Source organism: Nothoprocta perdicaria, unplaced genomic scaffold, assembly GCF_003342845.1.
Source record: "Nothoprocta perdicaria isolate Ctin4 unplaced genomic scaffold, notPer1 scaffold_41, whole genome shotgun sequence".
Classification (NCBI taxonomy): domain Eukaryota; kingdom Metazoa; phylum Chordata; class Aves; order Tinamiformes; family Tinamidae; genus Nothoprocta; species Nothoprocta perdicaria.
In genome coordinates, this window is record NW_020455655.1 from 1,427,650 (window position 1) to 1,442,130 (window position 14,481).

The 14,481-nt window shown below is 37.9% G+C and overlaps 1 protein-coding gene across 1 annotated transcript in view; it reads right to left on the minus strand.

The window, feature by feature from the left end:
- UNC13C (unc-13 homolog C) overlaps positions 1–14,481 on the minus strand; it is a 113,353-nt gene that overhangs the window by 25,695 nt on the left and 73,177 nt on the right. The window contains exons 20-23 of the mRNA XM_026045785.1: positions 14,058–14,154; positions 12,983–13,126; positions 11,902–11,979; positions 7,956–8,033 (exon numbers count right to left, since the gene is read on the minus strand). Of these exons, the coding sequence (XP_025901570.1) occupies positions 7,956–8,033; positions 11,902–11,979; positions 12,983–13,126; positions 14,058–14,154 (397 nt within the window). The remainder of the gene's footprint in view (positions 1–7,955; positions 8,034–11,901; positions 11,980–12,982; positions 13,127–14,057; positions 14,155–14,481) is intronic.

Genomic DNA, 14,481 nt, shown 5'->3' on the forward strand with positions numbered 1-14,481 from the left:
AGCTTCTGAATTTTTTAAAATAGCAGATCTATTTCAGTAGTGCAAATGGCTGTGAACAGATTAAATCACACCTTTCTACCAATTCTTAGCTTGCATATCTTTTTTAGGCTCGTAAGAATGTTTTTCACAGCATCTTCTTAAACAGTACAGTTATTTTTTTCCCAAGAACAGAGCACATTCAGAAATTTGTTGGCACACATTGTCATCGTAACATTTGGTTAATTACACATTATTAAATATGGTATTATCTGTTTTGACTCCTTCTGAAAGATAAATAAAAACAGATAATTTGATGTGTGGAACAGTAGGAAAAAAATAAAAAGAAATATTTATACATTATTTTTTCCAAATGCAAAAGCTATGGAAGTTTTTACACAGGTATCTTGCACTTGGAAATGAGTGCAAGATGCAGTGCATTTGGCTTCCTTCTACATAAGGGGTTAGAGTGAGTTACTCCACAGCATAATTTCATGTGTGCTAGGACAGACCTAATCTTGTTAACTGCAGATTTGCTGGGGTTTCCGTAGGAAACTGCAGAGATGCAAATTGCTTCTGCCTGAATTAAACGGACCCATTCTAATCGCAATTCCCTTCCTCTGCGTTAATCTGTGATTTCACAGATCTGATTGCTTGTATTTTCTGAATGGGACTTCCTGGATACTTATGCTCAGAAAATAGTTTTACCTATATTTTACCTAGGAAAACTCAGGAATTTAGCACCACATAAACAGTTGTTTTGGTCTCTGATGGACATCTCCCTCTCTACCAGGTACCTAGGGGTTGCGAATCCCATTCTGAGCTGCTTAGCTCTTCCTGATTCACCTACAATTTATGTAATAGTTGAGCATGAATAACCTGCTTTGCTTTCCTTTTTCTTTAATTGCTATAATTCTGCCATATTCTTCTATCTGTGAAAAAATATATTAGCTTTCCTCCCTCCCCTTTTTACCAGATCCCAACTTGTCAGACATGAAAAAAAAGACTTAGTGTGAATATATGCACTCCTTTTGGGCTAAAAAACAGCAGTTAAACAAAATTCTGTATTGTGATAATCTGCTCACCAAGACTTTTACTTTTTTATTTTTTTAAAAAGGACTGTCAGTTGGACTGTCATTACTACTCTTATTTCTTAAAGGAATCTGATTTTTTATGTTTTTTTTTTTTAAGTACCCTCCTGCTTTGCTACAACAGAGAGTAAGAGTGATAATAATGAAACTCATATTGTTCAGACTGTTTTGTTTTAATGACAGGAGTGCTGAGAGCCTGGTCTTTTCCTCTATTTATAGTGCTCCCTACCCTGTCATATGCAATAGGCTGCTCTGAACATGGGCTCTGCTGTTTGATGGTGATTTTGATTGCACTGTTTGGCAGATAGTGCATAATGTGGCATGGAGGAGATCAACAGCATTTAATTTCACTTAAAATTACTTTTGCTCTAAATGAGATAGGACTCATTTATTCTACTGAAAATCATTTGACTTTTTGTGCCCTGCACAAAAAAATAAAATATTTTCTCCCTGCAAGGAAATTGTTGACAGACTCTCTTGCTAGGTTTGTTTAAGAACCAGCTCTCGAAGCACCCACCCTGCCACTTGATTTTGGAGTGTCTGGGGAATGGGGTACTCCAGTTCAAGAACAAACATTTTAGTTGCACTTAGAAATGGGTGAAAAAAACCCAGTCACCTTCACATTTCCCTTTAAAAATTCTCTTCACTAGCAACAACTCCAGGAATGTGGGTGCGGAGGCCAAGAGCTTCTTGCTTCACTTCACCTCTAAGAGCAAAACCCTGTGCTCATTCCGCATTCCCAAATGAGGGCCAAGTCCCTGTCCATGCTGAGCAGGATTTGGAAGGAATCCACTCCCACGTCCATTTAGAAGCTTTASGGGGAGAATGAAGGTAATGCTATCATGCTTTGGTGAAAACTGGACCTCTGAATTTTATTAGTTGTTACTAYAATTTATAAAGATGAGAAAATGAGTTTATTTTGGGTTTTTTTTAAAGAGGATTTCATGTTTTAAGTGATGCACATTAACTCTGCTCCTCCTTGATTATGTTGAAGCAGCAGTTGAAGGCTTAATATTTTCATTAACTCTTTGATTTTATTTAAGTTTTGTGCTTATGGGACCTTCAAAAATAAATAAGAGAAGACTCTATCGATCTCTTTTCCCTCTCTGTTCCTTAGTTTTCATTTTACTGGTTTATGAAGTCTCCAGTTTGCTGGCTCTGAACTCACAAGGAGTAGCAGTGTGGCCAACTCATGCTGTAAGAGATGGTTAATATAAACTGCTGCCCTGTACGAACAGGCTTCCTACAACCTACCTGCTGATCTCAGTAAACAGAAATAAAGCAGTCTGGCCTTTTACATTTCTTACGTTTCCAACATACATTTTTGCCAAATACAACATTTAGCTACTTTTCATGATTTTGGATTTTTTTTTTTCCACTTGTTTTCCCTTTTACAGCTGCAGCAATGCAAACATATATACAAAAAAAAAAAAAAAAAAAAAAAAGAGTTGCTGCTCCTGAACCCACATGGGCAGCTGGTGACCTCACTTACTGAAAAACAGTCCATTTTACTTCTTCCTTCTCCTAATGAACTGAATGGACCTTTAGGTAGCCCTAATATCCAACCTCTGTTCCCAAAGAGACCGAGGTCTTCAAAAGAAACCCATGTGCTTCATGATCAGCCTGCCTCTGCAGTCTGTGATAATATTATGCGAGATATTTATTTCAATGCAAGTTGTTCTGAGGTAAATGATTTATAGCAAAATCAAAATATAGGAGTTGGATTTGAAAATTGCCTTAGCAAAACCTTTTCCTTTTTCATACCTGTTTAAACAAAAAGTTTAGCAAACCATCATAGAATGATTTGAGCTGGAAGGGACCTCTGAAGACCCTTARGTATAGCACACATTTTACTCGATGTAAAACTCTCATGCTAAAAAAATTCCTTTGTATAAAACTACCAGCTTTGTATYGCTGCTGTAGGGCTGGAATCCTGACTATAAATTGGTACCTGGCTGCAGAAAAAGCTTTGAGAATCCCAGCCACTCACTCTGATTCCCCAGGCTAAAGTGCTCAAAAAGAAACACAGCTGAACTACGTGTCTCAATTTGTAACACATCTCTTATTTTAACATAGTCTTTGGTGAAGTAAAACTCTTGTAAGTTTCTCTATGTTTGCTAAATAGCATAAAAAAATTACATATACACCCACATATGTATGCACATTGAAAACATTCAGAGAATAATTTTCTGCTGCAAATGTGAGGTGCTAAGTGCTCAGATGCTGTCCTCCACTGATAGAGCTGTTTGTATTTGATAAATTCACAGATTCACAGAATATTTAAGGTTGGAAGGGACCTCTAGAGATCATCTAGTCCAACCTTCCTGCTCAAGCAGGCACACCTACAGCATGTGGCACAGRGYGGCATCCAGGCGGGTTTTCAAGACCTCCAGAGTAGGAGACTCCACAACCTCCCTGGGCAGCCTGTTCCACTGCTCTGTCACCCTAACAGTAAAGAAGTTGCTCCTCACCTGGAGAYGGAACTTCTTATGCTTCAGCTTGTGGCCATTACCCCTCGTCCTATCGCTGGCCACCAGTGAGAACAGCYTGTCCCCTTCCTCCCTGCATTCTCCCTTCCTGAACTTATACATATTAATCATATCCCCTCTGAGCCGTCTCTTCTCCAGAGAAAACAGGCCCAGCTCACTCAGCCTCTCTTCATACGAGAGATGTTCCATTCCCTTGATCATCCTGGTTGCCCTTCTCTGGRCCCTCTCSAGAAGCTCCACGTCCCTCCTATACTGGGGTGCCCAGATCTGAACACAGTGCTCCAGGTGCGGCCTCACCAGAGCTGAGTAGAGGGGCAGAATCACCTCCCTTGACCTCCTGGCAACACTCCTCCTGATGCAGGCCAGGATCCCATTGGCCTTCTTGGCCACGAGGGCACACTGCTCACTCATGGTTAACTTAGTGTCAACCAGGACTCCCAGGTCCCTCTCCGTGGAGGTGCTTTCCAGCAGGTCGACCCCTAGTCTGTACTGATGCCTGGGGTTATTCCTCCCCAGGTGCAGTTGTCCTTATTGAACCTCATAAGGTTCCTCTCTGCCCAACTCTCCAGCCTGTCCAGGTCCCTCTGGATGGCAGCACAGCCCTCCGGAGTGTCGGCCACTCCACCCAGCTTGGTGTCATCTGCAAACTTGCTCAGGGATTCTTCCTGTGTGATCTTAAGCTCCTTATTATCCTAACAGCAGAATAAGTATAGTGAGTACCAGTTATTAGTACAATCTGAGGGACACGTTCATAAAGCAGAAGCTGTCCCTGTCTGACTGGCACACACTGTGCAGGAGATCTGGGCCAGAGCGCTCATTGCTCCAAGGTCACTCCATTTGACAGGTTTATAAAAGGACTTTGTCACAGACTACACAAAATATACAGTCTATGAAGTAGATGCTTATAGAAGAAAAGGTTCTAGAGTCCTTCTAGAGCCCTTCCACTTTTACTGTATGAAAGTTTTGTAGCTAAGACAGTAATTTCATTACAATAGAAACAGCAGAACAAGCAAAAATTAAAGTCTTCAAAACTGTTTGTACTTCCAGATACGGGACAAAAGTTTAGCAAGTGGATTATAGGCAGCGCAAACAACGATATCTAAAACCCAATTCCAGATTTACTCCAGCCAGTAGGTCAACTATAGCACTTGCTGAACACATTACTTTGCACTGCTGCTGAGACTGAAAAGTCTTCATAATTTGAAGTTTATTTTGTTCTGCTGAGACTTTATAGCCTTTGCCAGTGATTTTTTTCCTGTTCAAGGGAGCTCCACAGTGCTCTATCTCCTAATAACAGAAATACTACTGTATCTTTTTACTAAAAATACTGGAGAAAGCAGATTAGTGTAGGGGATACCAATACACTAAATGGGTTTATTCATTTTTTATATCCAGCTCATGTGGCCATGGCCAAGAAAGAGGCAAACTGGTCAGCTTCACTCAGACATAAAAGAGTAAATAGTCAAACTAGAATAATATAATTATCATTTGTGTCTTTTAATTTCTGTGTAAAATTAACTTTGCAAAGATTTTGCATGTCTGCAGGCCTTGATCATGTAAAACAGACCTCTGTCCTGACAGCATCTGTGTATGCAACTTTCTCTGCAGATTTAAGGTAATAAGTCCCCCTTATCCTGACATGAGCAGTACAGAAACAAAGAAATGAGTATCATCTTTACATTAACATATGGCAGTATCATTGAATGGCAGGCATCTATAATATTTCCTAACTGGTATTGTCCAAGTCACAGGGAGGAGACCGAAAATGTCTTTACAAATTACAGCTCAAAACTGTTTCACTGCCCAGCTCCAYGTCCACACCTCGCAGGTCAAATACTCATCATTATTCCCGGTCACAGCTGCACTGCGCAGGTTTGCTATTGACAAACTCCCGTTAGTTTTTGCGGTGAACATAAGCAGGAGAAATTGCACAAAGAAGCAATAAAGATATGAGACACCAATAAATGTGCCCCAGGGAACAGTGGGGACAGGAAAGACAACACACACAAACAGGACAAACCATCAAACTATCAGTTTTCTGAGACCAACAGTTCAATATATTTCAATAAGAATCTTGCTGAATAAGATAAAATAAGGCATATTTATTTATATTCTTTAAATATTTTTCAGTATTTAACATTGAAAACTGTTAAAGAATCACATCATTTATTTTAAGGAATGTTCTTTCAGAACATTCACAATATTTGCATTCTAAGAAATGCAAAACTGTACATAATTCACTCAACTTTAAAGGACTATTAATAATAATTTTTAGAAGCGCAGTTAACACAAAACATCAACATCCTCCCTGTAATGGGCACTGAAGACAGTGGACTTATAGTTGAGATCTGAACACAGACCTGGTCTAGTTAGCAGAAAAAAAATCACTGAGCTTTGAAAATCACAGTGCTGCATGAAATGTGCTGTTCTCAGAAGACAAGTATCTGCACAGGGAATGTTGTACTAGGTCAGATCCAAGATCCATATAGTTCAAGACCACATCTGATCAAATTACTTCAGAAAATCAAACTACTTCAGAAGTCAAATGAATTTTGCAGTGAAGTGGTAAAAGGTGACCTGCACTCTCTAGCATTTTTTACTYGCCTGTGTATAAGAAATAGACACAAGCAACTTAGTGAACGGTTTCACAGAAAGATACCTCAGATCTTTCTCTGGAGGTCGCAAGTTGCACCAATGATTGTAAGAAACACGTTGCTTTTTATCTGTAACTCCCTAATAATTCATTCTCAGTCCTCTCTGTCCTTTCATTTTCTTAGGAGCATTTTGTTGTTGTTTTACCCTGGCTGCTTTAAAGAGCTATTACTAGCTCAGCAAAACCTCCTCATGCAGCGAATCCGCAGCTTTACTTGGAAGCTCCTGTTCTGTGACAGGCAAGGGAGCATCTTCCCTCTGCGAAGGCCCACTGTGGCTGCAGGCATCTGAAGCAACATTATTTGCAGTTCTCTCTACGACATGTCACATGGGATCTAAGTTCTGGGGAACTGTCAAACTGCAGCACCAGAAGAAATTTTACAAGYAACATCTTTTGAAAGGCCAGTTACCGATAATAAGGATACTATATTCATGACCTTCATGTATGTGTTTGCAAGAAGACAGGATTCTAAAGCCTACAAGAGGTACTAACTTTTCATTAGCTTGCAAACTAGTAGTTTGTAGTTAAAAATGTAAACAAAAACTAAGTGCTAAAAATGCTCAGAACATTTAGAATTATTATCCACAAGTGCAAGTGCACAACTAGAGAAAGCAATTCCAAAATAAGACTGAGATATGCAGCACTTAGAAATTTCTCTGACAAGTGAGTCAAGTGAACATGACTTGATTTGAATAAATACACACGGCTGCTTCTGAGGTGTTCACACAGAAGCCAGGAAAGCTGCTTGCTCTTCATGCTATTCATAATTTAAATAAATAAAAGGGGGGGGGGGGGAGAAACAAACCCTAGGCTTTCAAAATCAACCATTTCCCATCACCAAAACTAGTCTTTTAAAAAAGAAAATATAGGATTATTAGTGCTTATTCCAATTCCCAAGTGCAGAATTGTGACTCTCTCTCATGTGTGCAATCATTCAACATTTGAGCCACACAAAGACCAGAATCAGCAAAGTCTTGCAAAATGTATTCAAGTCCCTTTATTGTTGACAGGACTTCAGGGCACTTTTGAAGTCCTGTTACGTAAAAAAGGAGATTAAAATTAAGCATGTACTGGACCACTGAATAGTAACTCTTGTTGAACTAGGGCCGGAGCTTGGATACAGTTAGGCCCTCAGATACTGAAAAGTACATTTAAAAGAATGTGTTATACATCTTCAGAGACTGTGAAAGACTTCACACTATTTGTCCTTTAAAACATTTCAATTTAGAGTGTTATCTGAATGCCCAAGCATAGCTCTTTTTGATATTGGACCATAGGGAATTACACAAATGCATCAATGGAAATTAGTAGGAAATGTGACTTTTCTCAGCTTTAGAAAACATAGTCAGGAATAATAAAAGATGCTTACTATCACAAACCTCATAAGAGAATCTCTCTCCTTCTTTCTTCTGCTCAGTGGATTGCAAGTCAAAGGCATTAGACAAAGACATGACACATTACAGACAAAGCACAATGCACAAATTCTGCAAAATTTTCAGTTACAGGCAACAGTACCGATACATAAAAAAGCAAAATATAGTGCAATACAAACATTAAAATAAAGCTGGCACTACAGACTGTAACACCAAACATCCRATGTTGGTTCAACTTTACAGATCATTAGCATGTTTCTTTGATTTGTTTTTTCTTCCCCAAATGTAAGTGAAGGCTGTTACTAGGTTAAAAACATAGTGCTAATGATCTCTAAGCAACTCTGAAGAGAACCAGGAAAAAAATTTCACTCACCTCCTTTCCTCCCATGGACTCAAACATTTTCTCAAGCTGGACTCGTAACTGTTGAATATTGTTCATCAAGATACAGGGCTACAAAAAAGCAGAAAATGTGATAAATGTGTGTTCACAACCCTCAATTGCTGGGGAAAAAAAGGTAACAAAATAAAATATAGATAAAATTCAGCAGCTTATTAAAGAATTATGGGARAATAGATCTATTGCTACGATTTTGTGTATTCAGATGACATTATGTGCCAGTTTGGTAGGACTGGAGGACAAACAACACAACCTTGGTGCACCAAGTGCACCAGTGCAGCACCACATTCATACAGACTCTGAAACGATGCATTTCAATAGACCCTTCCTGCAGCAGGAGCTGGAGGACAAGATTCATGTTTTGGGATCCCTGATGCCCCCCTTGCCTTCCTCCGTGCACTGAGCTGTGAGTAAGTTAGCTGAGCACATCTATCTGCTTGCATCTAATGTCAAAGGCACCGAGCTGTCAGTCAGCATTTATTGACTGAACTGCCATCTCCTGCCTCCTCCAGGAGCAAAGCTTCAGGAGGGCTAGACACAATCTGGCCTGTGGCTGTCATCAGGACCTCGAGGAGGTTACTTACTGTGTAACAAGGCTCTTGAGGGTATTCCTAGGTATAAGGAAAGTGTTGTGCTTAAAGGGCAGTTAATATTTATCTGGTAAACAATTTTAGAAGCAATTTTATATGTAAATGCCATTTCCAGGAGTTATTCAGTTATGGTGATTAAGTTATTTCTGCTCATAGATCTGCAACTATTATCATGGGGAATCACTTGTAAATTCATACAGTTGTAAAGCCAAAACMCTTCTGTTACTTGCATGCTTGTTCTCTCTCAAGCTCCGCTTGAGTGTTCACTGCATGTTCACTTGTGTTCATGAATGGAAACAAAATTCCATGTCATATGGAAGCTAAATCATGATTTACTGTTTAAGTGACCACTGAAACTGGGAAACTTGGGATGGCAGCAAACAGAAGGATAGAACCGAAGTCCCAAACTATTCAAGGAGCCCTTTTACATTGTGACTGGTTTTTATATGCAAGAAAGGCCCAGAAACAGTGGGCCATAAAGAGGACAGGTGGCAAGGACAGGCAGAGAATAATATATAAATAATAATTCTTACTATTTGTATTTTAGCTTACAACATGTATACATATACTTTCTGGCACAACTGCAAGTAGTGAAAGAAATACTAGTGCTGAATCAGTTGGTTAAAATATATGTGTGTAATAATCTATTTTAATGTCCCTTTTCTGGGACTGTTACATGCAGTACTCACAAGAAGCAAGCACAGGACTTCCAAAGAGATTATTTCTGGTATGACACATAACTGTCTTTTAGACAAATGATCAATCAAAAAATAATTACAGTAAGATTCATTTCCATAAGAAGAGATAGAAATTTATCTAATAAAAAACACATAAACTATCTGGTGCTTCCTATGTCCTTTTGGGTAACCACCAGTCTGTGGCTACATGCAAATAGTATTGACCAGATTTAGACAGAGGGGAGCGAACTTCCCACTCTTTTTACTGGAATTACCTAGGGCAGAAACACACTCGTGATACTACAGCTATCTTTCTATGCCCTTCCTGACACCGTTCTCATGGAAAAATGTATCTATTTCATTATAGCTTTTCTATTCTATTCCATCTCTATCTCCTCCTTTTTGACACATTCATTATTCTGGAAACTATTTGCAATGTCATAAATCAACGATGATTTCTGATGGATAATAAGTAGTTGAAAATAATGTTTGGGCTTTTTGTTCAAAACAAATGCAAATGTCTTTGGCAATATACTAAAGCTAATTATAAAAACAGATGCTCTCAGATAAATACTCCACAATGAGACAATTTTCTAAGTTTCCTCCAAGACTAGGGTTACTGTTTCAGAGCTGAAGCCTATCTTGGATCAGTGGAAAAAAAAATCTATTGCTGTCATTATATAACATAATCAGAGCTTAGAAACATTCTCATCTTATTACTCCAGTATTACCTTGTCCCTCAGAATTGTGCTTGAAGCAATTTAAAGAAGGACTCAGACAGCAAGACACAACACACAGAAGAGCAAATGTGTGTGTGTGTGTGTGTGTGTGTGTCTGTGTGTGTGTGTGCGCGCGCGCGCACGTGTGTAAATAAAAGCTGGTATTTTTGTAAACTCTGACAGGAGGTGGAAGATAAGATGTTTTTATGCTACACGTCTCTTTTTATGAAAAGCAATCTTTCTCAGGCTTTTATGTGAACAGTTTATGTATACATTTTACAGTGTTTAATAAAAACAGTAAAAATAGACCTGAAAAAGAATGTCAAAACCTAACTACAGTCATAAAAAGTATTTGATTTAATCTCTTCTATCAAATCAAATGGAGAAGATGGAATTCAAACGAGTTCAAATGGTCACTAAGCTAAATGCATGTAAGCATTTAAAAGAGATGCCATCTATTAAAAATAAATTATCTCCAACAAAGGCATTTGTTTTATTACTTCATGCCTTACCTGTACTACAAAACTATAATGAGATTAATCTCCCTAAAGTCTTAGTAAAATAGTAAAATTGTCATTCCAGGATGATTTCAGAAATCAGTCACTTCAATAATTAAAAATATCCCATTAGACAGGGTAAAAGATGACACAAACAGTTTACCTGTGTGACTCAATACTGTGTGTCAAGTTTTGTTTCTTCTAAAAAGTAACAAACTTGGTTTAATATCGGAATTAAATTGAAAGGCACAGATAAACATTGCTACAAATTCTAGATTACATTTGGATTATAGTTATGGCTATAATACTGGGCCAAATGTTTTGGATAAAGCTTGGTTTGAACTCGTTAACATTAAAGCAGAAGTAGAAAAAAAGGAATGAATTTGCTTCCGCCTCCCGAGGCGGTAATATTGTTTTTCCCCTGGAGGAAAGAGGGGTAAGAAATGCGTGTAAGATATAGAAGAAGAGACAAAATCACGTGACTCTCTTCATGCATGTTGATGCAGAGACAGCCTTTTGATTTCCATGCTTACTTCAGGAATAGAACAGAGGATCTGAAGAAACAGGCTTGACTGAACACAGGGAACATCTTGCTTGATTATGGTAAAGCACCTGGCAAAACAGTGTGCTGGTCTGTCGCAAACAGCTACCCGTGTTTCCAAATATCAGTGCAGCTACAGGAGTGATTCTATTCACACAGTGCTCATTTGGCTTGGCCCAGTGCTTTTAGTCTCTTCTAGTGTTGAAAAGATTTAAGTACTGCCAGGAGCAAGATGTGTGGATATCTGCTAAAGTGGGTCTTTTCTCTGTGTTTGCTGTAATAAAAGGCTTAATAGTTTAAAATATCTGAAGGAGGAAGTACGTCTGAGACATGACACGACATATAATAAGATAATTTTCCATTTAAAACATGTTTAGAGAATTGCTGCATAGCAATACGCCTTTGAACTTGGTGGGTTTTGTTTATTGATACTATTTTAGATGAGACAGTATAATAGGAACAGAATGATAGAACCTTATTCTAGCAAGCATAAGTAGCAAAGAGCTTGTAACTCTCCCATGAATACCTTTGATAAGGAGAGGCAGACTGATACAAAATGGAAACTCAAACAAATGAAACTTTTCTTGTGCTTGGGAAAAAAAATTGAAGACATATTTACCATTTTCACTTTTGAATTATGATTTTGTACTAGATTACATCCAGATACCGAGTCTGGCCATATCACTAAAAAACAGGAAATAAAGCACACTAAGATGGAAGATGCTAATCAGGATGCTGAGCTAATTCCACCTATTCAAACTGCTGCATAGCTATCCTTCTCTTTCTGTGAATCATGTCTTTTCTCACATACAGAAATGGTTACATTTTCAAGAGGTAGAGTTAAATCACTTTAAGGTAATTTCTCAGGCAGAAGTAGAATACATAGCTTTTTACTCACCACTTTTTCTTTATCACAATACGAACTGAAGTAACTAGAAATAATTGCAGCATACTGAAGAAGCACTTTGTTGATAGTCTAGGAAGAGAAGAAGAATCACTTAAATGACAAATATCATCATGTAGAACAAAAATAAAATTTAGAGCAAAAAGGCAAGATTGTATAAATAGTAGATTTACAGGTGCTTACACATTGCGTATAAATTTAGATACACTGTAAACACTTTGTGGGCATGTTTTCAAATCCCTGCGTAACAGATGGTGGGTTATCCTTAATGGAATGTAATCTTCCATAGCAGCGATGCTTTACTTAAGTCATCCTGATTCTGAGGAGCACTGAGGGCACCAGTTCTTGCAGACTGCTACATACTTAACAGGAGTGAGCCCACCCGTCCTGCCACACCTATTATATCCCTCTTCCACCCTCCTATACTCTCTCTTTAATTAGAGATCCAGGAATATACATCAGAGGTGGAAATACAGCTATCTATCTCTTGTAGAACACTGAGAAGGAAAACTGGAAGGTAGGGTTGGCTTCTGAGCTCTTCATTTTTTCTCCACAAGTGCAACAGATCTTAAGTAATTTTTGGTCTTTCTCCTGAAAATACTCCCAAGAAAATCAGAGAAAAATGAGCTATTACTTTAGCTTCAGTTCAAAATAAGCGATGAAATGGCCAGACAACTTGCCTGCAAATACATGAATCCTCTGAAGTTCTAAAATAACCCAGAAGAATAAACTCTGTTACTACATGACTGACCTGCTGATGAGTAAGAACCACCACCTCAGGGCTTCAAACAACAAAGCTTTGTTGTCATGCCTTGAATTCTCGTCTCCCCTGAATTGATTTCCCTGAGTTGCTTCATTAACTAAATAGTAATCAGGCCTTAGCAAGAATAGTAAAGAACTGCATAAAAATATATAAATATGAAACCTCAGAGAGAACAAATCTTCTCAAATTGGAAGAATTCCAGTCAGAGGTAAAGGAGATTGCTTCTGAACAACATGGCCCTACTTTAGGTATAATGGCAATAAAATGTTACTTGCTCTGAAACCTGGTTAAATTGCATTGATTTTAATTTACCTTTGCAAATCTTCTCATTAAATGAGATAGTGCTTCTGGATTAGGACACTCCAGCTTCCTGATGATCTCAAAGCTTTGATTGAGCTGTGTGAAGACATCAACCACGGAGCAAGAGAAAAGGGCATGATCTGATGTTTGCTGAAACTAGACAGAGAAAACATTCAAATGAGTTAATACTTGAGAAACTGTATTCTGCGAACAGATCTGTATTAACTGAATTTCTTACACTTGAAATCCCTACTAGAGCAGGGAAAAAATACATTTAAAAAAAATCTCATACTGATAATATAGAGAACTGTGGCTTTTCACATTTATGTCATCTTTTTTTCAATCCACTAAAAAAAGAACACAAAATTCTTGCTCTTCCATGACAGCAGGACTTTTTTTTGCAACCTTGGCCACGTGTACTTCCCTTTTTGCACTTGAATGGAGACAGTAGACTTGTTCTCTGCAAGGTGAGAGTTAGATCTTAYAAGCATCAAGAGTCTAATGTCAATAGCAAAGTGTCTCCATCTTCAAGGCATCTGTGATTGTGCTTGAAAGATCTTCAGTGCAGTTGTAGGAAAATAAACTCTGATATTTGTATTTGTTGTGACTTTGGAAATTTGTGAACCTGAACTTTGATAACTCCCTTTTCTAATTTTAGAGAGACAGTTTTGCTATACATTAAATCTAATAATTTAACAAAATAATTAAGAAAATTACAAAAAATATAATTCCCTTGGTAAAAACGTTAATCTAAAAGGTCTGTTTAGATAATACGGAAACGGTATCATCTTGCATCATCACTGAAAATTAATCATCTCATAGAATAAGCAGGTTGCAAAGGACAGCATGATATAACATTAAACATCACGCAAAAAAAAAGAATCTCAAATCTAAGGGGAATATAGGCAGATGGAAAATGTTCCCAGACTTGGAATTTTTCCATAGAGTTCTCTTCCTGCAGTATGACTGATTGCATAGCTTGTGAGGTCTAATAAGGACACTGCAGGACCAGCTGCATTTCAGGTTGGTAATATTAAATCACTTAATATGCCTTTCTTTTTATTTTTATTTTTTAATAAGGACTCACCCCATCTTTTTTGTCTCTTTCTAGTGCCCCATGAAGAAACTCCATTGAGACATCCTCATTTTCATCCAGCCACTGAATGACAAATGGTTCAAACCACCTGAAAATTAAAAATATTTTTGGCCAAGTAAATTCCATAATGATACTGTGAGAAAGAGAATCCTACTCTGCAGCTAAGCTCCTTGTGTCTTCACACCTGCTCTAGTCCTTTATCTAAGTTGTTCATCCTAGATAAATTTTGCACCACAAAAGACATTGAGGCTACCAAAAGATATTTCTTTACCAAATGACAAAGTCTTGTGATAAGATTCCCAAAAGAAGTGATAATTTGGGCTGTTTGGGCAGTATTGTGTAGTGGTATAAATCTGAGAAATAATATTTTGTGGGGCATCAAATACTGCATATATTTTGTTTCAGAATGTGTCTT